Below are 27,702 nucleotides of genomic sequence, written 5' to 3' on the forward strand. Positions count from 1 at the left end.
GCTAAAACACTGGAAAACACTGAACACCAGGGCTAAAACACTGGACCACACCAGGGCTAAAACACTGAACACCAGGGCTAAAACACTGGACCACACCAGGGCTAAAACACTGAACAGCAGGGCTAAAACACTGAACAGCAGGGCTAAAACACTGGACCACACCAGGGCTAAAACACTGCAAAACACTGAACACCAGGGCTAAAACACTGTAAAACACTGGACCACACCAGGGCTAAAACACTGTAAAACACTGGACCACACCAGGGCTAAAACACTGTAAAACACTGAACAGCAGGGCTAAAACACTGTAAAACACTGAACACCAGGGCTAAAACACTGAACACCAGGGCTAAAACACTGAACACCAGGGCTAAAACACTGTAAAACACTGGACCACACCAGGGCTAAAACACTGTAAAACACTGGACCACAGCAGGGCTAAAACACTGTAAAACACTGAACAGCAGGGCTAAAACACTGGACCACACCAGGGCTAAAACACTGTAAAACACTGGACCACACCAGGGCTAAAACACTGTAAAACACTGAACACCAGGGCTAAAACACTGAACAGCAGGGCTAAAACACTGGACCACACCAGGGCTAAAACACTGTAAAACACTGGACCACAGCAGGGCTAAAACACTGTAAAACACTGGACCACAGCAGGGCTAAAACACTGTAAAACACTGAACAGCAGGGCTAAAACACTGAACACCAGGGCTAAAACACTGGACCACAGCAGGGCTAAAACACTGTAAAACACTGGACCACACCAGGGCTAAAACACTGTAAAACACTGAACAGCAGGGCTAAAACACTGGACCACAGCAGGGCTAAAACACTGGAAAACACTGATCACCAGGGCTAAAACACTGTAAAATACTTGACCACACCAGGGCTAAAACACTGTAAAACACTGGACCACAGCAGGGCTAAAACACTGTAAAACACTGGACCACAGCAGGGCTAAAACACTGTAAAACACTGAACAGCAGGGCTAAAACACTGAACACCAGGGCTAAAACACTGGACCACAGCAGGGCTAAAACACTGTAAAACACTGGACCACACCAGGGCTAAAACACTGTAAAACACTGAACAGCAGGGCTAAAACACTGGACCACAGCAGGGCTAAAACACTGGAAAACACTGATCACCAGGGCTAAAACACTGTAAAATACTTGACCACACCAGGGCTAAAACACTGTAAAACACTGGACCACAGCAGGGCTAAAACACTGTAAAACACTGGACCACAGCAGGGCTAAAACACTGTAAAACACTGAACAGCAGGGCTAAAACACTGAACACCAGGGCTAAAACACTGGACCACAGCAGGGCTAAAACACTGTAAAACACTGGACCACACCAGGGCTAAAACACTGTAAAACACTGAACAGCAGGGCTAAAACACTGGACCACAGCAGGGCTAAAACACTGGAAAACACTGATCACCAGGGCTAAAACACTGTAAAATACTTGACCACACCAGGGCTAAAACACTGTAAAACACTGGACCACAGCAGGGCTAAAACACTGTAAAACACTGGACCACAGCAGGGCTAAAACACTGTAAAACACTGGACCACAGCAGGGCTAAAACACTGGACCACAGCAGGGCTAAAACACTGGAAAACACTGATCACCAGGGCTAAAACACTGTAAAATACTGGACCACACCAGGGCTAAAACACTGTAAAACACTGGACCACAGCAGGGCTAAAACACTGGACCACAGCAGGGCTAAAACACTGGACCACAGCAGGGCTAAAACACTGTAAAACACTGGACCACGCCAGGGCTAAAACACTGTAACACACTGGACCACACCAGGGCTAAAACACTGGAAAACACTGGACCACAGCAGGGCTAAAACACTGTAAAACACTGAACACCAGGGCTAAAACACTGGACAACAGCAGGGCTAAAACACTGTAAAATATTTAACAAAACCAGGGCTAAAAGCAGATATATCTTTAGTTATCAAGAATTTGCATCAATGTTGTGTGAAAACTTTCCATCAGGGGGCAGTGATGGCACTGCAGCAGGCTTTGGGACGGAGTCAGCCAGTAGCCGGGCGTGGAGGGAACTGGCTGGCTCTCTGTGTGCTGTGGCCAGTGTGAGTCCAGGTGAGAGTAGCCGTCATCGAGGCAACCACCACCAGTTTCACCACGACTACCAGAGCAGCGGGGACGAGGGCAACGAGGACGGCGAGGAGGACTACATTGCAGCAGCGGAGGCAGCCATTGCAGCGCTTGGCAGCAGAGTGGACTCCCGGTGTCGGAGCTTTAGGGACTGCAAGCCACTGCTCATCCACAACTCATCTGGAACAGCGGCGAGGGAGTTCCGCAGGGCACCTGTTCAGGTACAGCAGATTGCCATGGTGCCCGGAAGATTAATCCTAATAATTTTGGTGACATCCTGACTTTTCCTTTTAGCGCCACAAAGATGTTGATATTTTGGATTTTTAACGACACTAAAAGTGTGAAGCCATGAAAGTTGTTTCAGTTGTCCACAGTGCCCCAAGAATGAATCCTACTGACTTTGGTGATCCCCAGACATATCCTGTTGTGCCACTAGCAGGTCAAAGTTTAACTAATTTAGGAAAGTATATTGAAATCTACCTGCCATTAAACACACATTAATGTTCCCCTCAGGATGAATTGTAATAACTTCCCTTAACTTTTCATCTAGCACCATCAGCCTCAGCTTTATTTTGTTTAGTGCTAATTAGCAAATGTTAGCATGCTACTCTGAGATGGTGAACATAGTAAATATTACCTGCTAAAATATCAGCACTGTACTGTACATGTACTAAACGTTAGCTAATCGATGCTCCAGGCATCACTTCCCCCCGGTGACATCGACATGATTGATTAGTTTTATTTATTTATGATGGTTACATCATACAACTGAGCTGCATGAGTGATGGTAATTGGTTCTTGGTCTCATCAGTGTCTGTTTCTCCGTCTCAGTCTCCTCTGGATGAGCCGGTGGTTTTGACGGATGAAGTGATCTTCCCCCTCACCGTCTCTTTGGACAAACTCCCAGTCAGCACCCTAAAAGTCAAGGTCAGGATGAACATCTGTCTCATTTTGGAGGTGGGATTTTAGGGCTTTTTCCGGACCAGAGGCCTTTGTCCGTCAGAGTTCAGTACATCTCTGTGAAAGCTGTTAGAAAACTCAGGTGTCTTTGGTTCAACACAAAACGGTGGTCCGGGGTTTGTTTCTAGCCAACTTCAAGCTAATAGGCCTACATCATTTTCCACAGTTCCAACATTGTGGAGACACCTGACTGGTTGAGGATCAAATGTGTTTGTACAGGTGATGGTCACGGTGTGGAAGAGGGAGGCGGAGAAAGCGGAGGTGCAGGAACTCGGCTACCTGAGCGTCCTGCAGCAACGAGAACCAACACACACCTTCAGGCACGACCTGAACACCTTCAAGGCTCAGGGTACATTTCATAATCCAGAAATAAATTCTCTGGTTGTAGCTTCTCAGCTGACACTGAATTCACTGCTTTTCTTATACGATTTTATCTTTGGTCTTCGGTTGTTGTTGTTTATTTGACATTTCATAGACTAATCGATTTCCCGTCCACAGTGAGCACCACTCTGACCGTCCTGCCGCCTCCCACCGTCCGCTGTAAGCAGATGACCGTCTCTGGAAGGCATCTCGCCGTCCTCAAAGGTAGGAGATCTTTCTTCATCGATCTTTCATCAGTCGTCAGTAATTCAATCGTCAGTAATTCAAGCTAAAGGGTTTCCATCACCACACTGCAATAAAAAGTGTCCTAATCAGACGCCTGTCCCTTTAGGCTACATGTTTTAATAAAATAAACTGGTTTTTATTGAAGTTCTTTATTCTAGAATAAAACCTCTGAAAGCCCATCAGATCACCCTCTGAAGCTAAGTTGATTAGATTGCACATGAATGTTTAAACTTATGTGAATATGCACCTGCTGCGCATTGTTAGATCAGTTCGATTTAATCATTCAGTTCATTTTATGGGAACCTTGAGCACCAAAGTATTATTCATTCAGATTTACCGTTGTTATGGTCAACAAGAGAGACGCAGAGCTGACTTTATGTGACGGAGTTAAAGGCCTGTCCCAGATAAAAGCCCGGGTTATTACTATATATACTATTACTATAACGTTCCACAGTAATCAGATTTCTGCAGCAGAAATGTGCAGGTATTAACCAGGTTTCTCTTTTTTCCCTGTAGCTGCCGTGACATGATGCCACGTCGCTCTACTCTGAGCTTTCACATGTGCATTTTAATAGTATTTAATCTGTTCAGTAGTTACATCTCTGCAGAAATGTTGTCTACAAGTGAAACTGGAAAATGTATTTTTGTTCCCAAAGTTTGAACAGTTTGTGTCCAGAAGTGTCTCATTTAGAACACAAACCAGGATCTAAATTTGACATAATACAAATCTTCCGCCTCTCAGTGTTGAACGAGTCGTCCCAGGAGGAGGTGAGTATTCGGGATGTTCGGATTTTACCAAACCTCAACGCCTCCTACCTTCCCATGATGCCGGACGGCTCCGTGCTGCTGGTGGACAATGTGTGGTACGTACAGAAACATGAGTGTTCATGTTCTTGTTGTGTTACATAATGTAATCTACAGTGTGTTATGTCACGTTTATCTTTGTCACACGGCGCCACATGAGGTTATCATGTTGTTACTGTAGCTGTGTGTTTTGTTATGTTCATATCACAACATCATGAATTTTCTGTTTACATCATGATGTCATGTGGCCTGTGCTATGAAGCGAGGTAACTGGCTTATCCAGGTAACTTCAGGTGTAACTTCCCAGTTAACCCGTACTACGAAAGGTGGACATGGCAATTTACGCCGCATCTCTAAACTGCTCCGAGCAGGTTTTGTTGGTGGTTAACTGGAGGTTACCCTGCACGGGGACTACACACCACATCTGTACTCAGTGTTACTGATGAGAAGTAGGATATTAATACACACCGCTTCATAAAATATGTTTAGATTTCATCCTGATTTGTTCCACCGAGGCTGCGGTGAAGTTCTGAACAGCATTGCGTTCGGACAGCGAGCCCTGCAGCCTCTTTGACTGTAGAGAGGAATCTTAAATAATTAACGGGATAGTTTCTTAGATGCAGCCCGTCTGTAGTCTGGAATTGTGTTTTCACATATTTAGACTATAAGTTTCTCTCATAAATGTAGGACTATAATGTCAGAGAATCTTAAAGTTTTTTACTTGTAGATTAATCTTGGAAATTAAATTTTCTCCACTGGCTCCTTTTTTTGCTATTACAGTGGACCTCATGTGCAGTTGTACCTTTACAACTTAACCATATTACACATAAAAGAAGAGCCCATAAAATTCAGAATAGAGATTTGAATTACAATGTGAAGATAATTTGGCTACAAATTTACTCCACGCCACGATATTAGATTTAGCCGTAAACTTGTCTTTACATTCATAATTTGCCGACACTACTGACATGCATTCCTCTGGAGAAATACGGAGCACGCGCCGTTGTCTGCCCGGCCAAACACGCCGCTTTAATGGGAACGCGCACCACCTCCGATTAAGTTAACACGGACTCAACTAACCAACATCTGATCCACCGTCGTAGTACCGTTTAACTCCAGTGTAGGCGGTCAGAGTTTGTTACCCTGAGTTTGCCTGATAACCCAGAGTTAACTCTGAGTAGGCTGAACTCTCTTCGTAGTGCGGGCCACTGGTGTGTCATGTTGTGAGATGTTGTTGCCATGCCAACAACATGTTGTGATACACTATGAATCTGTGATGTTACATCAACTCATGATGTCGTTATCACAATACGTTCTCCTGATGTTCCATGATGATTCCGCTGCATGACTTTATGTTACATCCCATTTCACTAACGTACACTACAACAGTTGTGCAGCATAAATGGTATCCAGGAAGGTTAAAATCAGCAGCACTGAGGCTAAACGTCTTCAAGTATCTTCAGCCAAATCCCCTGATTTTAGGACTGGACCCGAATATTCGACCGTTGGGTTCACATTCGATTTTCAAATTTGAGATTCGATTATTTAGGGTTTTTTCGGATGCCTGACCTCCGCCGACAGCAGCGAACGTAACGCTCCAGTTCACATCAAAGGGAAAACGAAATGAAGCCCTCAGCTGTGTGGGAGCACTTTTTTACAATTGCTTAATTTCATTACAGATCGAAACAGTCACATTTCCTACAAACAGCAACATAATGAACACATTTAAATAATTACATTAGGCCGATTGTAGAAGAAGAGCATTTAGTTGCTATAATAAAAGTTAAAAATGATTTTTGCATAATAACGTGTTAGATTTAGTTCCGCTACCGGAAATACTAGTGCTCATCCTGTCTGCTCTCCACCTGGACCTCCGCCCGGCTAAACTATTCACGGCTTCTGCTCGAAGCTTTGATTATTCGCTGTTAATAACTATGGAAGTGTCGACGCTCAAAAAGTGTCATTCAGGTCAGCCCTAATTTTAACCAACCTTGGATAACTTTGACTTGGACGGCTAAGAGTTTTCACAGACGCCTGTATAAAAGGTCATTTATTGAGCTGGCGAGAGAGTTTGGTGATGATAGGATGATGGGGGGTCGGTTAGGGTTGTGATGTCCTGGGGCTCAAGACTGAGGGTGGGGGCCCGTCTCGATCATTTATCATGGTACCTGTGATAGAAAAGAACTATTACTTAATTGGAAGTATTTACTGTAGCCTTCAGGTCTTTGATGGTGCATGCTAAATCCAAACAGAAAACCCAGGGTCACTGATCACTGAGAGAGCAGCCCGTTATCATTCCCAGGGCATCAAACACCTACGCTCTGTTGGCATCTGGTACCAACGCACATGGCGCCTCTGAGCATCACAGTTAAATGCTAAAAGTATTTAAGTAACATAAAGTCAGGGTAAGGAGGTGGTTGGGTGGATCAGAAACTAGACTTTCATTCCGGAGACCAAACTGCGACATGTCACAACATTAACCGCTAGTTTTATTTTGAAAGGCCAACCGAACGTTGCATATTTATTCTTGCAAACTTGACCCACAGAGCCCTACACGTGCTAAAACGATGCTAAAGGGCGCTAAAAAGTGACGCCAAGGGATCTGACCAAGCGTCCATATGTGACGCCCTGCGATGAGAACGGGTTGGAAAGGAGAAGAACCGGGTTTGTGGGGAAAGGGATGCGAGAACTGAGACGAACGGGACAGGAAGGTTCGACGGGTTTACATATGCACAGGCGATTGGATCAGTGAGAGAGAGGCGGGATCTTGTTCCTGAACCTTTGTTATAAAATCTTTATTTAATTACATTATTTTCTGTTACATTACACAGTGATGTTACGTTCTGAGTCTATCCACACGAGTTCAATGGCGCTCAACCTGCTTCTTGTCCTGCTCTGCAGCCACCAGTCAGGCGAGGTTGGCATGGCGTCGTTCTGCAGGGTGGACAGCCTGGCCTGCCGCCTTCCCAGCATGCTCAGCGCTTTGGAGGAGCACGACTTCCTGTTCCAGCTGCACCTTAACGACATGCCGCAAGACGACTCCAACGAGGTTTGGACATGTTGTGTTTCTACAATGTGATCTTTTATATTCCAGGATTTTATTCTGATTTTTTTGTGTTTACAAAAATATTTAACTGCAGTTTTTCAGGATTGGAAAAAATGTCTCCACCGTGTTTTGGAAAACATGCATAATCAGCATTTCCTCCTTCACTGCTCGGCATCATTAAGGCAAACTGAAACCCAGAAGCTGTTCTCCCAGAAAGCCGTCTCAGTCCTGCATGTTGAGGATTCGAGTGTGAACGTTAGTCAACTGTTTGCTTTTATCAAAACAGAGTCTGCACAGAAACGCTGACACAGAAACTTGTTTTCAACCCTGAAAGAGAAAACAGAGGAAAGTGAAGTGGCTGAAGACATTTCCAGCTTCATGTTTCATGATTCTGAACTTGTGGTCACAATATTTCCTTTAGAGTATGTGTTTTATTTTCAGGGGCTGGAGGTTCCCTTGGTCGCTGTGCTGCAGTGGTCAACTCCCAAGATGCCTTTCACCAACTGTATTTACACCCACTACAGGTAAAGACCAAGCAGGGTCGTTTTTAGGGGATGTATGGGGTCACCTGGGCACCAGCAGGGGGAGGGGCGCCAAAAGGGAGGACCACATATTTTGCAATTAGCAGTCAGACAGCGTTTTAAAAGTCTGTCCCACTCGTGTCTCTGTTCCCCATTGCATTGTTAGATCAACCCCGTGGTCGACCTGTAAAATCCAGTTCACCTAAAGCTGAGTCTGCAGCAGACAGTGTGGGACTCTGTTGTTAATTAATTATTCATTGTGATCCGCATGGTTTATTTAGTGCGTCAGAATCTGAGACATGGATGACCAGTAGGGTTGAGCGAGTACTCGGCTGAAACGAGTATCAGATAATGAGATAATAATGATGATAATAGTATCATCAGAGTGAAATGTGAATTTTCTAATAAACAGAAAATATAGGAACGTTGCTATGAGGTTCAATTCTGAAGCTGTTATGTAAATAAATAAATGTAGCAACTACTGGTCAACCCATATAAATTTCAGGTTTAAATGAATAACTTCCTGATAGTCCCGCCCACTTGTGGTGTAAGCCCCGCCCATTCTCTCTCTCTATATCCCATATAGACAGTTAGACAGATACCAGATTATTTGGCTACTTATGTTCTGTGAAAATGCTCCTTTAAAACTCAAAAATAAATTCAGTAAGTAAGTGTTGCTGTTACTGTTCAGACCTTCCTGCCACAACACATCTAACATCCTCTGTGGATTTCATACAGATTATCATAGCAAACTAAATCAAAAGCAAGCCGTGATACTGAACCCCCCCCCCATCAGGTTGCCCAGTGTCCGTCTGGACCGGCCGCGGTTCGTCATGACGGCCAGCTGTCCGAGCACCGTCAGGGTGAAGGAGCACTTCAAGGTCAAATACGTTCTGCTCAACAACCTGCAGGACTTCCTGGCTGTTCGGCTCGTCTGGACTCCAGATGGTCAGTGTGTGTGTGTGTGTGTGAGTTCTTCAGAGTTTTGTAATTACGATTCATTTTACTTAAACTGAGCCATCTGATGTTAGCTAGCTGAGAGACCATCATATCATTTCATTAACACAATATCCATATTTTATCTAACTGTCACCTAAAAGGCATGAGTAGTGAAACAGAGGATTAGTTACTGTAGAGATACATTTTGACATCAATATAGAGTTTATTATTTTATTTAAATATATTTTCTTTTACAGTCTTTTTACAATAAGCAGTCAGAAGTTTTCAATCTGGAATTCAGGAGTTTTACCTGCACAGATAAATTTTAAAATCCAGGTTTGTTAAATGCATTTCAGTTTTATTTATGTAGCACCAATTCATAACAAAAGTCATCTCATTGTACTTTTGATACAGAGCAGGGAAGAGTTCCAACAATTCCCCAACAATGTATGCCTACTGCTTTATTGAACAGTGTATTCACATTAAACATGAGCAGGATGAGACATTTGCTAAAAGCGATAAAAGATTAAAATGATAAGAATTAGGAATCAGAGATGATAACGCAGCCTGTATTTTATGGTTGTGTCTTTGGTTCTGGTTCAGCACTGTGTGGGTCTGTGTTTGAGCGTTTTGATGGTCGGCTGTTGTGAGTTGTGTTTTGCTCCAGAATACTTGCTGACCTGACTACAGAAGCTGTTGTGTGGTGTGCGGCCCCCGTCGACTGGTGGAATGAATTTGATTTATCATCTACAGACCGATGACATTAGTTAAATAAGCGAGGATATTGTAGGCATTGTCAGATTTCAGTTATCTGTCGCGTGGACCTGTGCTGTACTGGGTTTCCTTTAAGACCTAGAAAAGAAGTTGTCACTTTATAATTTTTCACCCTGTTCAGGTCGCGGTCAGAGTGAAGACACAACGCTGGCAGCTGTGGTCTGTCACACTCCTCTCAGTAACCTCGGTCACTGTCGGAAAGGAAGCACTCTGTCCTTCAGCGTGGCCTTTCAGATCCTCAAACCAGGACTCTACGAGGTACGTCGACTCCGAGGCACAGCTCCAGTCAGAACAGAAATGTGTTTTTTCCCACGTTTTCATGTCTGTGTAACCTGTGATCGTCCACTGAAAAATGGTGTGCTGAGGTATGACTCATGAGATGACTTATTTTTCACAATTTATTGGCTCCTGTAGATCACAGTGCACATTTTAATTGCCTTCTGGCTTCCTCTTACTGCACCTCTGTTTCCTAAACATACAAAAATATAGCGTTTACTCAAGGAAAGAGACGCTGAAATCTCCAACAAGCTACATTGGTCACATGACACGGCCCACCTGCCATGGTAAGAATGGCGGCTAGAAAGTTAAAATGAAAACACTACTAAAACTTATTTTAACGGTGGAACTAACACAAAACCGCGACGTAACATGACTGTATTGACATCAGACAATATGTGTTTAAAGTTATAATGTAAATGGTTCAATTTCCAAAGAAAACAATCCATCAGACCAGCAGGCAGCAGCACTTTTCCACACAACTTACCCTCAGCAGTGCAAAACGAGACTGAGGGAGACGGAGCACTATGAAAGCTTAGGAGATACAGAAGGTATAGTGTGCAGCGAGGGTCATTTCCACAGGAAACATTAGCAAAAATAAAGATAAATAAAAATAACTCAATGATATAAAATTCATAAATATTCAATAAAATCATTAAATGATCAATTAAATTTACAGATGCTAAGTTGAAAATAAGAATTATTAAAGTGCATTTTTAAGTTACACGCTCGCAGTATGTTAAAGCTGTAACGCCCAGTATCTGTACATCTGCAGCTGCTTTTATCTCAAACAGTCAGAACGTGCAAATAAGTATTACTTTATGTCTGTGGTAACAAAGGTATGTCTTTGTGAAGCGTTAATGTTTCTTGTGACGGAGTAATCACAAGTGTTTATCATGCCTGACAAAATGTAATCAGCCTGTTGTTGATGATGAAAGATGAAATTTGTGTTTGGTGGTGGCTCATGTTTAATATCCTTCTTTATATTTGGAAAACAGACTGCAGTCTTTAATTAACATGATTCACGGCTGGGTTAGGCTATAAATAAAATAAACTGAAGTGTCTCTCTTGCAGTTGTCCGTTTGACATTAATTTTGCTTACTCTGTGCCGACCAATCCACCTTATTACCAGCTGCAATACATTTAAATGGCCAATACAGCCAATAACGCCAATGCAGTTTTGTACCACCGCACTACTTGTGACGTTAAGGTTCTCAAAATGAATTGATTTAAGACATGGGCATTATGAGCTATGGCTGACTATAGCTCCCCCAGTCCTTTGAAACTGTTGAAATACCTTTAAAGGGCCAATACAACCTGTAACAGGAAGTTTTCCACTTGCCAAAAAGTGACTGCAGCCTCGACCTTCTGACTTAAATAAGAAAAGATAGGCAACAAAAGTCTGACAGTTGGTTTTCTGAACTTTCTAAGGACTGAAACTACTGCCAGCTTTACAGTGTTGGTGTTGGTTGGGCACTGAGCAGTGTGCAAGCAGCTTAATGGGAACAAAATGTCCGATAAACTGGTCCAATAAACTGGTCCAGTACAGAGCGAGCGCTCTGCAGTCAGCAGCAGTGAGACAGGTCTGCAGTAATAGTAATCCTTCTGTCAGAGAGCTTGTTTCTGCTGCTGACAGGCTCAGATGGCTATTATAAGTGTCTGACAACATGATGGAAAGAATCTCTACAGAGAGAGAGCTTTTTTAAAGAGGAAGATGCTTTTTGTTTAACCAGAAACGGTCGCTATCGTTATTGCTCTCGTCAAAGCCACCAGAGTCCATTGATAAAAACAGTCATTTTACCTCGCAGAGCATGAGATTTGCTGGTCCACGGCTGCCTCTGTCGGTTAGTTTTATGCTACTGTCTGACTTTGTTAGTTTTGATTGCTTTTGTTATTGTGTGTTTTAAAAGGTCAAAATTCCACAGAATGACACAAATGAACTGACCGAGGCAGCGGCGGACCAGAGAGGTAAAATTACTGCTTTTGTCAAGAGAGTCTGGATTACACTGCAGCCCTGTTCCTCTGCAGCCGACTGCAGTGATCTCGCTCAGTACTGGACCACCTTCAAAACCTGTAGTCTCAATCAGTCACAAAGACACATCAACATGGGGAAATAAGATGATCCCAGGAAATCTGATTACACATTTCTTCTTCTGTTTCCTCCTCTGATTAACGCTCGCTCTTTCTGCAGCTGAGTCAGCACATGAAGTTGAAGCTCCAGTTCACGGCCTCGGTGTCCAACCCTCCACCTGATGCTCGGCCGCTGTCACGTAAGAAGAAACATGGCTTTGTGTCCAACGCTATAAACGTCAGCGCTGCTTCAGAAAGACTCAGCTTGAAAGTGTAGAAAGTTTTATAGCTGAACTCGAAAGACAAGTATGAGAACATTCTCATTTGATGCCAAGTAATAATGTCATAAATGTTACCAGATAATTTACATTTATTAATTATTTTACTGTAACATGTTGCACAATAACATCAAACACAGCAACAAAAGCGTCACAGACTCAGTAATAACACGCCGGCCACTTTTATTGCAGTATCAAACTAAAACATTTCAAATGTGCTGCTATAAGTTTTGTGTTTGAAGCCGTGTCTCGTTCTCTCCGTCAGGTAAAAACAGCCCGTCCAGCCCGGCGGTTCGAGACCTGCTGGACCGACACCAGGCCAGTCTGGGCCGATCACAGTCATTTTCCCACCAGCAGCCGTCTCGATCCCACATCATGAGGTAACAGCAGTGGTGGAATGTAGCTCAAGTACTGTACTTAAGTACAAACTCCAGGTACTTGTACTTTACTTGAGTATATCCATTTAATGCTACTTTATCCTTCTACTCTACTACATCTCACAGGCAAATGTTGGACTTTTTAATCCATTTGTCTGACCGCTTTAATTATTAGTAGTTTATATCAAAGGGAAAACGAAATGAAGCCCTCAGCTGTGTGGGAGCACTTTAAACAGCAGTAGTGTGGCAGTTATGGCGTTTTTTACAATTGCTTGATTTCATTACAGTTCAGAACAGTCACATTTCCTACAAACAGCAACATAAGGAACACATTTAAATAATTACATTAGGCCGATTGTAGAAGAAGAGCATTTAGTCGCTATAATAAAAGTTGAATGAATTTTGCATAATAACGTGTTAGATTTAGTTCCGCTACCGGAAATACTACATCCCGTCTGCTCTCCACATGGACCTATAATATAGTAGATTATAATTTTTAACATCTTTCCTGTCCCGTGAAAATCACGTATCTCCAAATGTGGAGATTTTGAATTAAAATTTTTTTTTTGATAAACTGACCTGTTACTTCTTAATCTAAATAAACTATTAAAGCTGACCTCAGATCAGCTGGAAACGGCTGTTTCTCTGAGCACATGAATAGTTTGCTTTTCAGAGATACAGAATGTTGTTCTCTGTGATGCGTTGCTGCAGATTAAACTACCCAACAGGATGTAAAGCAGTTCTACAGCAGTAAAATGCCATGTATACATTAATGCAGCAGTAACATTAATCCTGTCGTAGGGTTGTTTTTGCACAAACTGCTCAAAATTATAGATAAAACTGATGTGCTATTTTGAGGGGACAGCAAATTTACACTGTTATACAAGCTGCACACTCACTACTTTACATTGGAGCAAAGTGTCATTTCTTCAGTGTTGTCACATGAAAAGATACTGTGAGATTCTGTATCTATCTAAAAACATCATAATAGTATAACACTTATTACAACATTTACAGCACTATGAGTATTTCTTACTTTTGGTACTTTCAAGTACATTTTGCTGATAATACTTTACTTACTTTTTGAATGCAGGACTCGTAGTGGAGTATTTTCTCATTACTCATTTTACTTAAGTAAAAGATCTGAATACTTTTTCCATCGCTGGGTAACAAACAAACAGCAGACAGACTCGGTCAGAGAGCAGCTGGTGAACATGGTGGAGCATTTAGCAGCTAAAGAGCTGTGTGGGAGCACTTTAAACAGCAGTAGTGTGGCAGTTATGGCGTTTTTTACAATTGCTTGATTTCATTACAGTTCAGAACAGTCACATTTCCTACAAACAGCAACATAAGGAACACATTTAAATAATTACATTAGGCCGATTGTAGAAGAAGAGCATTTAGTCGCTATAATAAAAGTTAAAAATGAATTTTGCATAATAACGTGTTAGATTTAGTTCCGCTACCAGAAATACTACATCCCGTCTGCTCTCCACATGGACCTATAATAAACCAGAAAATATTCACATTTAAGAAGCTGGAATCAGAGAATTTTTACTTATCTGCTTGTTAAAAAATAAGTATAGTTATAGTGAATAGCAAACTAACGAACTGATTAATAGACTAATTGTTGCAGCTCTACGAACAACTTCACCACAGAAAAATCAGTTAGTGCAGGTTTAAAGTTTTGGATTAGAGTTTGTTTTCAGGTGCTTCCTGTTCATCACTAAACCCTGTGTTGTTCCCCATCAAGTTTCATCCAATCAGATTTGTGTGTGTGTGTCAGGACGGGCAGTGCCATGGAGCGGCGGGCCATCACCCCTCCTGTCGGCTCTCCGGTCGGTCGGCCGCTTTACCTGCCGCCGCAGGACAAAACGCTGCTGTCGCTGGACAAGATCGCCAAGAGGGAGTGCAAAGTCCTGGTGGTGGACCCCGTCAGCTAGGGAGCAAGGAAGCAAGGAGGGAAGCTCAAGGATGCAGTGAGGAGAGGCCACGAGTCAAAAGTTAACGGAAACACCTGAAACACGGCGGGACGAGCCTCATCAGAAGGTTACAGAGAGAGAGGGAGAGGCACATTCAGGACTTCACTTTTAATTTCCCAGAAGCTTCGGTGTAACCTGCTGCCTCGTGTCATTTAAACAGGAACACAAAGACGAGACTCTGTGCAAAGTGTCTAAACACTGGGATCCAAACGGTGATGAACAAACTGACTGTACAGACTGTTAAATGACATATTTAATATAATGTATTATCGTGTTTCTGTATTATTTAAAGGTGAGAGACGTTTCGGTTTTATTATTATTAATTTGTGAGATCTGCAGAAAAAAAAAATCACACAGGTAATTGCTGAGTTCAACTTTTATTTCAGTGTTATCATCTGTTCACAATCAGTATCAGCAGGTTTCCTGTAGTAAAATGTAATTTAACAAGTAATCACAGCTTTCTGTTCCCTTTGTTTCACAACCTGAACACAACCCTTCAGAAAACTAACTCTGTTCTGTTGTTGGTCACACTGGCAGCGTGCCAGACTGCAACTATTGGCTTTATTATTTATTATTAAACTTTGGTTTCTGACCAAATACATATATTCCCATCTGCCTCAGCTGTACTTTGCTGCTAATTAGCAAATATTAGCATGCTAACATGCTAAACTGAGATGGTCCCTTTCCGGTGGACCACCATGTGACCTTATTTTGAAAAAAATATGTACAATATTCAACGGCGAGAGAAAACTAATGTTTTGATCCCGTTTGAATTGTGCTCTGAATTACACGCATGATGTTTGTCGGTTTAAAATGAACATTTGAAAGTTGCAGTTTGTTGGCTGCTATCGATAGTGCCAACTTGCAAAAGTGGTGTCATATTTATTAAACATAGCAAAATAGTTCGTGTTTTTGGGTAATAATGGCACATTGCTGCTAAAAGACACCCCAACAGGAACTAGCTGTTCAGTCCCTCCAGGATTTTGCAGCCTTTTTTTGTGATTTTGCAGCAGCTTTTCTAAGAAACAGTGCGATGATTTTTGGCCTTTTTTGCGATGAAATTGTGGGAATAAGTGAAAACTTAAAAGTTCTGCTCTTTAAGATTAAATCATGCGACGGCTGCTAAGAACCAGCGCAGAATAGGTCAATTAATTGATTAGTAAATCAACAGAAAACCAATCAGGTATTTCTGTCTCAGAGGTCTTTTATCCACAACATGACCGTGTCTGCAAAAGAAAACAAACGGATGTAGAAAATTATAATAAATCAAATAGTAAATCACATGCAGCTGATTACACAGACGCTCATTCCTTTATAAAACGAGCACGAGTTGCTGAGGAAGAGGATTTAAATGGCCACGCTGTTCTCGACGTGTGTGGGTAAGAGGTAAGGGTACGGCAGCTCCAGTTGGCTGTTGCGCTCTGTGATGTCATCAGAAATGGCCTTGAGTTCAGCCTGCACCTCCTCCACCAGCCTGCGGTGGGTGTCGTCTCTGAACACGGCCTCCTTGTAGTGACACAGAGGAACCTGCAGGGGGAGACAGAGCTGTTAAATCACATCAGGTTTGTGATTTATTTGATCTGAAAAAAAAACGTCTTGTAATAATCTGAAAGTCAAATACAAGATCAGGCCAAAGTATTTCTGTTAATAGGTGCGTTCGAGATGATGGCAGCTGACTTTCACTGAATTGATAGTCTAACGTGAGCTGCAGGTGACTGCATAGGCGGGGTATAAAAACGGCGCCGTCAAGTCGGCGTGAGCAGACTGTGAGCGGAGATCAGTGACTGATCTCGAGGCGTTGTTTGTTTCAACAAGGTTGTTTCTCTGACATATAAAACTGTAAAGACTTTGGGTTTGCAGCTACACATACATTCTGTTGTTATCGATAAACATGATTGATTGTTTGTTTAAGAGTTTGTTTTAGCCGCCGAGCTCCCTGGAGACGAACTACATTCACACATGTAGAATTTAAAATAATTAAATGTAAAAATGTTTCCAACAGAACGAGGTGTTTGTTTTTCCCACTGAGCAGACGGTGCGGGTGGAGACTCACAAAGTCGACGCTGGGCTGCGACAGCAGAGCCAGCACCGTCAGGACGCGACAGGTCGAGTTCACATCCGGCAGGAAGGACAAGATGTCGTCCTCCGTCACCGAGCCTTTGACCTGCGGAGGAGGACGCAACATGGATGGCGGTCTGTTGGGCATCCAGAGGGCGAAATCAAACTGGAGGAGACAAAGAGAGGAAGAACAGCAGAGCACAAACTGATCAACCTGCACACAAGAAAACTTTATGTCTTAAAGGGAACCATTTCCACGTGTTGGGAATTCAGCTGCAACAAAAAGTAGTCTAAAGTCAAATCTACGCCGTAGCCTGACGCACATCTCCCTAAAATCTTAGCTACATGCCTCCGCGATGCAGACCAAAGAACTTTGATTGGCAGGTTTGGCCTCGTCACATTTCCCCCTAAATACCACTATGGCTCAAGGATCGTACTCGCCGTTTCCTCTGACGCCTTCTGTCGTTTCCGATTTTAGTAATTTCAAAAAAAGTACTGCTGTCCAGAATCGATCAGCTCCAACTTGATCCGCTCGCTTTCAGTCACCACGGTTTGTAGCAGCCAACACCAACGAAGAAGAAGAAAGTCAACACAGGGGAACATAGAAACCCCGCCTCCAACTAGCGATTTGGCGACGCAGACACCAAGGCAGAAATTGAAATGCTCACGACGGCACATAGTCCACGCCGTCGTGAGCATCTGCTGGGGAGGAGGCTACATTAGCCGCAACTAGCACAACAATCTCTAAACCAAAGTGTCTGTGATCGAGTTGCATTGTGGGTAATCTAGGCGCAGATTTTGACAACAAAGAAAAATGTGTGGAATAAAAAGATAATGATTCTGCTACAGCAACTTAGATCCTTTTTATAAAAAACTGACCGTCAGGAGTAGGGGTGGGAATCGCTGGGTACCTCACGATACACGATAATATCACGATACAGCGATTCTGCGTTAATCGATATATCGCTGGACAACCCTAAAGTGATTCAGCATGATATCTATCTATTAATACAAAATGTAAAAAAGTTCTCTCTATTTATTTATTGCAAATCCAAACAGCACGATTCTGCTGCACAGTCTGTAAATAAAACTGCAGAGCAACTACGAAAAATTATTATCAAAACATTTGTTTATAAAAGGCAAATAAAATTCTAAAATATTTTTTTTACTGCTAATAAAAATTGCTGTTCACCACCTGATTCTAATCTGTACATCACATTATGTTAATAACTGTTCAGCGCAGATGCTTACTAGTAAGCGTTTTTGTTAAAGGACATTCCCATTTTATGTTAGCATTGAGCTAACCATCGAATCGCTTTTTGTATGGACATGACGGGCTGGAACATCGATACAGTTTCATGGAAAAATGTATAATATGTATATATCGATTTATCGCTGTATGGATTTTTTGGCACAGCCCTAATCAGGAGTCAGACGTGTGATTCTAAACCAGCCGAAGAAGAAACGATCTATTTCAGACGGTCTGGTTGCTTTAAACACGCACAGATACCACTGGCTTTGGAAATCCCAACACGTAGGAAGCCTCCACAGGTGTTTTTAAATCAAGATGGACGCTGCGGTCATGTGACGGGTTCTGCAGGTCGCCCACCTGGGAGAAGTTAACAGCGGCGTGTAGAGCTGAGCAGCAGTAGATGACCATGGTGACGAACTTGGACACTTCTGCTTTGGTCTGGAAAGACTGGGGGAAACCTGTCGGAGGAGGGGAGACTCGTTATGCATCCACTTCGTCTGTGTCTCCAACAAACAAACACACAAACAAGCAAACAAACACCTGAGTCTGGGTTGAATCCGTGTGCGTTGATGTCGGTGATCCAGTGTTGAAGCTCAGAGTCCTGCAGCACCTCGTCGTCTCCACTGTAATACAGATCCACCCAGCCGATTACAAACCTGCAACAGACACATTAACACACACACACACAGGTGGTTATGTGCGTTACATTTCAGCTGACATTAACAGGAACAATGGAGAAGACTCTTCCTGGTCTGTGCATTTTTCTTTGCAAATGCCGCGAGACCAGGCAGTGGTTTGGTTTTCATGTCATGTGACCTGGTGACGTTTTGCAGCGCCACCGAAATTCGGACGCAATTTCTAACCAGCATGCCTTATTTTAAGTCCAGCACGCATCACGTTAAGTCAGCGCTGCGTCGCATGAAATCAGACGCACCTAATAAATCATCAAACAGTAACAGTCTGTCTGGTTGTCTGCATTTGGGGTATCTAGAACCGTGGACTGGATAAGACCCGTGCATTTGGATTCTGCTTTCTGCAGTGAGCATTTTACCGTCCATGCTACGCCGAACAAACGTCACCTCATGTGGAGTGGTGGTGGCGCATAGATAAGACGCTTACCTTTGTGTGGGAGACCCAGGGTTCGATTCCCAATGTGAGACATCCACCATTGTGTCCCTGAGCGAGACACTTAACCCCTCGTTGCTCCAGAGGCGTGCGACCTCTGACATGTATAGCAATTGTAAGTCGCTTTGGATAAAAGCGTCAGCTAAATGAATAAATGTAAATGTCATGTGTTCAATGTGGCGTGATCCCAGATCCAGCTAACGCTAACAGCAACAACGTCTCAGGTACAAAACACAGGTGAGCCGACGTTCACCTTTTATACTGTGATGGCTACAGCTGAGACGAGTCCCTAGGACAGAGACTCCTTTCACTTTAGAGACAGGAAGGTGAAGAGGAGCGAGGAGGAAGAGGAGGAAGGAGATCTGTGGTGAAGAAACCAGAACCGAGATTCTACAAGTAGAATCAGAATCAATAAAACTGAAACCGTCCCCAACCCTACACTTGGGTCCTCCTCCTCCTTTGTTGTCGTCTAACATGTCGTCTAAGTCTGTTTCATTATTCCTAAAAAAAACTGTGAAATTAAGTTATCTTCTTTGGACTCTTTCATGTAAACCTGGATTTTGTGTCAAACTGTAGTTTGAGTTTTGCTTTTGGACCCAAATCTCTCGTTTCTCACAGAAGAAGAAGAAACTGGAGGCCTCCTGAATGCAGACAAACAGACAAATGAAATCATTTCATTTATGCTAAATATGTGCACAAACACAGGCAGATGACAAAGATCAAGTAGAAGGACTTACTCGGACAGCAACCACTAGGCTACCAGGGAGCTCCAGCATCTTGTATTTATACGAGTTCTGTCCATTTACTGTTTTGTTTTGAAGATCTCTGTGTCGGGTGTTCGTATCGCGCTTTGTTTTCAGATCGTCTTCGTCCGGGTCCCATTTGTCTGCCAGCTGTTCCCTATTGATGATTTTGGATTTACGTTTTCACACTCGCATGTCTCGCTGGGTTTTTGTCTTTTGTTTTGTCAGTGGTTTCATTTGGACTCGTGAGTTGAACCCTTTGTTTTGTTGAATTAATCAGTAAACTCCACCTGCCGTAAATACATGTTTGCATTTTGGTCCAAAAACCTGTGAAACCTCCAGATCTTTTCCCGTTACCTTCCCACAGGCCCAGCATGTACTTCCTGCGGCAGTTGAAGAAGTTCACCCTGCCAAAGACAATGATGGTGCACTTCTACACCGCCATCATTGAGTCCATCCTCACCTCCTCCACCACCATCTGGAAGGTGATTGGCTGCAATCTTCCTTCTCTTCAGGACCTGTACGCCTCCAGGACTCTGAGGCGAGCAGGAAAGATTGCAGCTGACTCCTCCCACCCCGAACACAAACTCTTTCAGACTCTCCCCTCTGGCAGGAGGCTGCGGTCCATCAGGACCAAAACCTCTCGCCACAAAAACAGTTTCTTCCCGTCTGCAGCCTCATTAACAAGGCCTCCTACTGACTCTCCCTGCACATGTAAATCACTTCATGTTATATCATGCATGAACCTGGCACATTGCACATATTTGATGTTAATTGTTAATCTTTGTTGTTGTATATTTTTATAATGTCAATTTATATATTTCGCTGCAACACGTCTGCACAACACAAACCCAGAATAATACACATGTAAATATCTGCAATGTTGTTCTTTCTCTGCTAATAGTTGTATCATAACTTGCATTTGTTTATTCCATATTTATATATTTCTACATCTATTTATGTCAGCTGCATGTTTGTCTACGTGTAGCACCTCATCGGCAAAGTATGTGTAAAACACTACTTAGCAATAAAGCCCCTTCTGATTCTGTGAGGTCAAACTCGTGTTTTTGTAAATTTCCAAAGACTGCTGGGAAAAAACTAAATGCCTCAAAATAAAATCTCTCTTATGTAATAAAAAGCTGGAAAGTGATCTTTGATTTCAAATGATGCAGAAAGTGTTCCAGTTTCTCTCAGCTGGCCTAATCACCCGGCTGAGGTGTGTTTGTTCACCTGTGCAGCGCGTCCCAGACTCTCAGTGCGTCCTGGGCGTAGTAGCTCTGCGGCAGTCTGTCCACACCGCGCTCGATCACGTCGTCACAGACGCACAGAGACGAATAATAAATCCTTTCTGACGCCCGGGACAGGAGGACAGGTAGCGCCTTCAGACCGCAGCCCATCGCCTGGAGGGAGGAGACCAACACAAGGACAGGTAGCTGGTGCGGTGCAGCTTCCACACCTAATATTCCTGTGACAGGCGATGATGTACCTTATCAAACACTCCGTCAGAAGCCAGCAGCGAGGCTCTGGCCTGGATGTTGATCTGTAGCGACGTCCTGAGGTGTGGCATCAGCAGCTACCCGCAAAAACGGCCAATCAGAGAAGAGAAAACTGATTACAGAGAAATTTAACCAACGGAAAGTGATCAGTCACATGTGATCCTCCTTAAACCTGCAGTAACTGATGATTCTGTCCTGCTGCTTTTAGCTGAAACAAGCACAACATTAACATATCATCGGCTTTTAAGTTGACGTGTCACTATGTTCACTAGCTGGCGTACGGCGGCTTTTCACAACTTCTTCTCTGGAAACGAGAAACTCTGAGAGCGGATTTATTGAATATTAACTGAAGCCACTCTAATAAACAGCTGGAGCAGCAAACAGCCAGTGTACCAGCTGCACACCTGCATGATGCCTGGATGTTGCTCGTCAGTGTTGTGGTTTTGTCCTGTTTTATTTTGAAAGGGTTCTTCCTCGTGTGTTTCGTTTCCCTGATTGTGTCCACCTGTGCCTCCCTCTTGTGCTCTAAAGGCCCAGTCCAAGACTTTGAGGTGCGTTCCCGGTGAGTCCATGAGGGCTTAGGGCTCCCTCGATACATTTTGAGCCCTTTTTAGACCCTTTTCATAAGTCCACATTTCCCACAGTTCATAGCGTTGTGACCTGAAACACGGGGGTTACCCGGGGAAGCCCGGAAACAAGAGAAAAATCACGGCAAACAAGACACAAACCAGCATGGAAACCAACGCTGATGTTAAAATTGTTTAAATTTTTCTTAACATGGATTTAAGATGGTAACATCAATATCTCCTCCACTCTGCAGGGCGAGAAATCTGGCAAAAACATAATAAAAAGTGTGCAACGGGTTTCGGTGTCGCCAAGGTAACGTGATTACAGTATTTTCAGCCCTTGCAGCCTCTCGCACTCAGATTAGATTATTTTAGATTGGGCCTACGTCTCTGTCTTTGCTTCAGCGTTTGGCGGATCCAGAGTCTCTCTCCGTTTTCGATTAACCTTCAGACTGCAGGCCAAAGTGACCCAAATCCGATCTGATCTATTTATGACAGTGTGAACAGGCCAAGTCACATGGAATCCGATCTCTTCCGGTTTGGATTTCAGCTACTTCCATATGTGGTCCGAATCCGATACAGATCAGATCTTTTTAAATGCGACCTGACTCTAGAGCTGCTGTTCTGCTGCAGACGGAGCTGCTCTGAACGAAAAAGCTTCACAAAAAGCCATTATTAAACATGTGCTCGCTATCACCTGCTCACAGATTCCCTGTCTTACACCTGAAATCCACCGGACCGCCAGCTCTCTCCTGAGTTATGTGCACGCTGTTTGTCTGAGGGTGTTTTGGAGCAGTTGTGTTGTTCAGCGCCGGAAACCCTAAAGAAAAGTTCAACTATAATGTGAACTGTCAAACAAACTAAATCGGATCTGGGAAAAAAGATCGGAATTGAGCATTTGAGCACTTGGAGGCTCCGTTCAGTGGTGGATTCTGAATTCTGGTTCTCTTCTTTCTCAGTTTGGCCTTTTGCTTTTCGTTGGATTTTATGATTTCTGCCTCCCTGAACCTCCATGTAAGTCAAAAAGTATTTCACTAAACACTATTAACTGCATCTACTCCGCCTAAAGGTCATCAGCATTGGCGTCTGAGTCACCTGATGCAGTGGGTGTGGCTCCGGCAGCTGTCGCAGCGTGGCCACGCAGCACAGCTCCCCCAGCATGTGAGTCCTCAGGTAGTGGGAGGCCAACTGGTGACACTGGAAGTCTGCACTGTAAACCCAAATCTTAGCCAGCAGCCAATCACAGCCGGGGTCAGAGGGCAGGAAGACGGGGTTCTGAGGGCCGGGTGTCTGCTGCAACTGAAGAAGAGGAAAATCACTGATTGGTTGGCTGATTGACGGGGGGGGGCTAAGTCCTGTACTTCATAGCAAATAAACTTTACTTGAGTATTTCTATTTGATGTCACCTTCTACTTCTGCTCCGCCACGTTTATCTCACAGCTTCAGTTACTAGTTGAACAGTAGACTGTTTTTTACACATGACTCATCAGTAACAATAATGAGAATTTAAGAACATATTACTGATAATACTTTTACTTAAGTAATATTCTGAACGAAGGACCTTTACTTTTGGTGTAGTTTTACATTCTGATTCACTTTTACTAAAGGTATAAGAAGAAGGTACAAGTAGATTTATTTTGTCACAATAAAACAGGTTATAGAGTAAAACTGAGTTTGTAACTCCCTTCTGCTAAACAGCAGACAAAATACATTAATACAGAAGCAACTATAAAAATAGAAATAAGCAGTGCTGAGGATGAATTAGAGTTTAAGAGATAGCTGCTGGTGGTGCGGCAGCAGAAACTTCTACATGTCTTCCCAGCATGCAGCAGGGTGAACAGGCTGTGGCTGGGTGGGTTCTGTCCTTTAGGATCCTTCGGGCTCTGCTGGCACCTCACCGATCTCACTGATGCTCAGGAGATGCGTACCAATGATCTTCTGTGCAGTATGAATCCATCATCCTGGGCTGTGCACATCCCATGTTACTGATGTTTCCAGTCAGGATGCTTTCTGTTGCTCCTCTGTGAAAACTGACAAGAACTTGGCGTGGGACTTTGGCCTTCTTAAGCTTCCTCAAGAAATACAGTCTTTTTTTCTTTTATTTCTTCCCCACCGTGGAGACGACCACGTCAGGTCCTCTGTGATGCTGATTCCCAGGAACCTGAAACTGCTCCACCTCAGCTCCACCTCAGCACCGCTGATGTAGACAGCAGTGTGTCTTTATCTCCTTTATCTCTGAGCACCACTCTGCAAGATTATGAATTTCCTCCTGATGTGAAGTCTCGTCGTCGTAGGGTTGGGCCAATAGACTGACAGATGGTTGATCGTGATTGTAGATTATACCTCCACGTGAAAGCAGGTTTTAATCACCACGAACAATATTATTATAAATTTTAAATATGCTTCGCACCTTCCTCAGAATTCTCTTCTCCCCACACCTCAGGTAAACACACCGGCTTGCCCCGCCTCTCTCTGTCTCCTCGTCATTTTTCTATATTTTTCCTCTATATTTTATTATGACGCAGCCTATCAAACAACCGACACCAACATCTGCACCCTGTGTGTTCACTGCTGCTTTACCTGGTCCCTGCTTGGAAAATATCCACCGTGACGTCATTTCAAGTTTTTACGCCCATAAGACGCCCGGTAGTCATCACCCGATGTTTTAATGTTAAGCACTAGAGTGGAGGAGGTGAGTCCGCCAATCCGAAGTGACTGTTTGTGAGGAAGTCCAGGATCCAGCTGCAGGGTGCTGAGTTTGCTGATCAACTTCATGGGGAGATGATCGATTAAGTGACGAAACTAGTGGCAGCAGTATCAACACCCAGTGCTTTCTGAAGGTAGATTGAAAAATGACATTTGAAAGTACACAGCAGCATTACCTGTATCAAAAGACCCGGAGCTCACCTGGATGGCGATGGGGAGCAGCTGGCCCTGCTGGTTCAGGTGGAGGAGGCACATCGGAGCAGACAGATACGTCTGCTTCCCGTTGACCACATTGGCTGGGACGCCGTCCAAAACTTCAAAGTCCAGCAGGTACATGGTTCCTTTCTGTCACGTCACAGAACATCAAGACAGAGCAGCTGAAATAAAAATGCACTGCCTGGCACCAATGAACAGCTGGAGGTCAGAGAACGCACCGCTAGCTCCTGCTCGAGGGAGGAGCCTTCAGGCAGGAAGGGGCGGAGCATGTCGGAGCTGACGGACAGGTTTGGAGGGAGGAGGCGGGTCTGACGCAGCAGCAGAGGGTTGCAGCCATTCAGACACTGGTAGCCAAAATACCAGTCCTCCATCCAGTGAGTCTTTACAAACCCTGACGGAGAGATAAAAGAACGGTATGGGTCATAAAAAACAAAAGCTACAGGCTGTGTGTCAACATGCACTCCGCTTTCCATTGTCTTCATTTGCAATCAAATATCCCCTAAAATTAGCCTTGCATCCTGTCTAAACACATCCTTACAAACTAATTTGCAAAGCGGTAAATGCTCTGTATTTGTAAAGCGCCTTTCTAGTCTTTGCGACCCCTCACCGCACTTTACGCTACATCACATTCACCCCGTTTGCACACTGATGGCTAAGGTGTCAGTTGCCCATCAGAAGCAGTGTCATCAGCCAGTTTTGTGATGCTGAAGAAAAGGATTTGCTGGTTTTGATTCTTACAGGCGGTGTTGTTCTGGTGTCCGCTGTGGGTGAAAACCGTCTCCAGCTCTGTGAAACCCGGCCAGGCCTGAGTTCGGTCCAGGAAGCCTTTCAGGTAGTGCACGTTAGTGACCGGACTGAGGACAAGAAAACAAGCACAGCTCAGACTCCTTAGCACTAATTCATGCATTTGTCCCAAGTCTAGTTCAGTGTCTTCCCACGCTCACCAGACCTCAGTCAGAACGTACTTTAAGAGTGGCACTTCACCTCTTGTGTGTATAGCTGAGGTTCGGCCCGAGTTCAGAGATACTGTTCAGGTCAACGCACTGAGGAGCGCCGTCGACGAATTTACGCCATCTGCAATAAGAGAACGAACATCTCAAAACCACAAAGAGTTCATAGTTAGATGTTCTCACAGATTTTGGGTCTAAAACTCTGCCCACCGGCGTAGGGGGGTTCAAACTATGGTGCGACACTTTAGTTTATATTGCCCCTGAGTTACTTAAAATTATATTTGCCCTGTTGACTCAAAATGCAGTTCCTACTATGGACTCTAGGTGTTACTAGAGTCTAAGCCCGTCCCCTTCCGGTGGACCACCATGGGACCTTATTTCAGAAAAATATTGTACGGTAACGTTAGTCAACGGCGAGAGACAACTACTGTTTTGATCCCGTTTGAATTGTGCCCTGAATTACACACATGATGTTTGTTAATTTAAAAGGTAAATTTAAAAGTCAAGAAAGTCGCAGTTTGTTGTAAAACTCTTGAGGTATCAGACTGTGAAAATACATAATTACAAAGACCCCAAACCCAAAAGTCACGTACGTGATGTCGTAACTTTTTATGTCAATGACTGAAGCTAACGTTTCTGAAGCTAACGTCAAAAAACTTACATAAGAGGATGATGTGATAAAAGGACAGAGTCGTTGGATTAAACACATCAGGTGAGATGCGTGGAACATAGCTGAGTTGTCTAGCTAGTAGCAAGAAAGCAATGAACGTTAGCTTAGCATTACCGCGCTAACATGTTGGTGACATATATTGTGCGAGACGAGAGATGTAGTTCATTGAACGGGTTTCACACAAAACGACACGTAACTTTACTGTTTTAGGAAAAACTGCGACTTTCTCGACGGACAAAATTATGTTTTAAATTGACCAACATCATGTGTGTGATTCAGGGCTCAGTTCAGACAGGATAAAAAGATAGGTTGTCTCTCGCCGTTGATATATACATACGTAACTTAAATTACGTAAGTTAAGTAAAAAAGTTATACAAGTTACATAACATCACTAAAAGGAATCAACGCTGACATTTTAAACACAGGCCTCTTGGGTGAAAGTCCATTTTTTGTCCCACCTGTCCACTTCAACCACCTTCTTTCTTGGACTTTTCTTTTTTTTCATAGTAGTTCTTTTAGCGTTGAACAATGGTGCTAAAGGGTGCCGTGTGTTGGCACCAGACGCCAAAAGATGTGACAAACCATGACAGGTGTGCAGAGTGGAAAGGCATCCCTGGTGTTAGCGAGAAGGGGAGGCCGTGAAACTTTATTGAATCATACATCTGTAAGCACCTCTAGAACTGTTGTATTTACTGAAATCAGAACATGACAAGGTCACATCCAAGCAGGAACTTCCAATATTATGTAGCTGCAGTACCAGAGGCTGCAGTTTCAAGACCCACGCAATCCTGGGACCGCAGCTCTTTTGCGACAGCGCCATCTAGAGGAGTCGTGGTGGTAATGCACAGCAACATGAAGGAGGTTTAACCCTGTTGTAAGGTAACAGGTCAACATGCATATAATCAATAACTTAGGTTCAGGCACACACCCTGTGATGGTTGTGTTACTGCAGCTACATGCTACTCGGCACCTAACGGTCTGAAAAGTAAAGCCTTAAACCTGCGTCCTCTGTAGCGGCCAGCAGGGGGCGACTTAAACCTGCGTCCTCTCTAACAGCCAGCAGGGGGCGACTTAAACCTGCGTCCTCTCTAGCAGCCAGCAGGGGGCGACTTAAACCTGCATCCTCTCTAGCAGCCAGCA

General features: G+C 43.7%; 2 protein-coding genes across 5 annotated transcripts in view; one reads left to right on the forward strand and one right to left on the reverse strand.

The window, feature by feature from the left end:
- Nucleotides 1–1,987: 1,987 nt before the first annotated feature.
- LOC123963688 (trafficking protein particle complex subunit 14-like) lies at nucleotides 1,988–15,391 on the forward strand. Of its 2 annotated transcripts, none has more exons than XM_046040700.1 (12): nucleotides 1,988–2,368; nucleotides 2,979–3,074; nucleotides 3,327–3,456; nucleotides 3,606–3,692; nucleotides 4,456–4,576; nucleotides 7,419–7,566; nucleotides 8,005–8,087; nucleotides 8,881–9,032; nucleotides 9,919–10,055; nucleotides 12,265–12,343; nucleotides 12,687–12,801; nucleotides 14,585–15,391. In XM_046040700.1, exons 1-12 carry the CDS (start codon nucleotides 2,003–2,005, stop codon nucleotides 14,739–14,741), a joined length of 1,671 nt encoding a protein of 556 aa, XP_045896656.1. In that variant the 5' UTR covers nucleotides 1,988–2,002; the 3' UTR covers nucleotides 14,742–15,391. The 2 variants fall into 2 exon arrangements, with proteins under 2 accessions (XP_045896656.1, XP_045896657.1); XM_046040701.1 differs by lacking the exon at nucleotides 14,585–15,391 and adding an exon at nucleotides 11,984–12,041 and having other exon boundaries at nucleotides 12,687–12,802.
- Nucleotides 15,142–27,702, reverse strand: part of zgc:152891 (uncharacterized protein LOC767741 homolog) — a 22,433-nt gene continuing 9,872 nt past the window's right edge. For all 3 annotated transcript variants that reach the window (XM_046040696.1, XM_046040699.1, XM_046040698.1), the window contains exons 5-15: nucleotides 25,927–26,016; nucleotides 25,681–25,796; nucleotides 25,161–25,333; nucleotides 24,928–25,071; nucleotides 23,116–23,319; nucleotides 21,445–21,531; nucleotides 21,189–21,358; nucleotides 18,631–18,746; nucleotides 18,448–18,548; nucleotides 16,834–17,004; nucleotides 15,142–16,307 (exon numbers count right to left, since the gene is read on the reverse strand). In XM_046040696.1, coding sequence (XP_045896652.1) covers nucleotides 16,128–16,307; nucleotides 16,834–17,004; nucleotides 18,448–18,548; nucleotides 18,631–18,746; nucleotides 21,189–21,358; nucleotides 21,445–21,531; nucleotides 23,116–23,319; nucleotides 24,928–25,071; nucleotides 25,161–25,333; nucleotides 25,681–25,796; nucleotides 25,927–26,016 — 1,552 coding nt within the window. In that variant the 3' untranslated portion in view covers nucleotides 15,142–16,127. The remainder of the gene's footprint in view (nucleotides 16,308–16,833; nucleotides 17,005–18,447; nucleotides 18,549–18,630; nucleotides 18,747–21,188; nucleotides 21,359–21,444; nucleotides 21,532–23,115; nucleotides 23,320–24,927; nucleotides 25,072–25,160; nucleotides 25,334–25,680; nucleotides 25,797–25,926; nucleotides 26,017–27,702) is intronic.

This window comes from Micropterus dolomieu, linkage group LG23 (genome assembly GCF_021292245.1).
Source record: "Micropterus dolomieu isolate WLL.071019.BEF.003 ecotype Adirondacks linkage group LG23, ASM2129224v1, whole genome shotgun sequence".
Taxonomy (NCBI): domain Eukaryota; kingdom Metazoa; phylum Chordata; class Actinopteri; order Centrarchiformes; family Centrarchidae; genus Micropterus; species Micropterus dolomieu.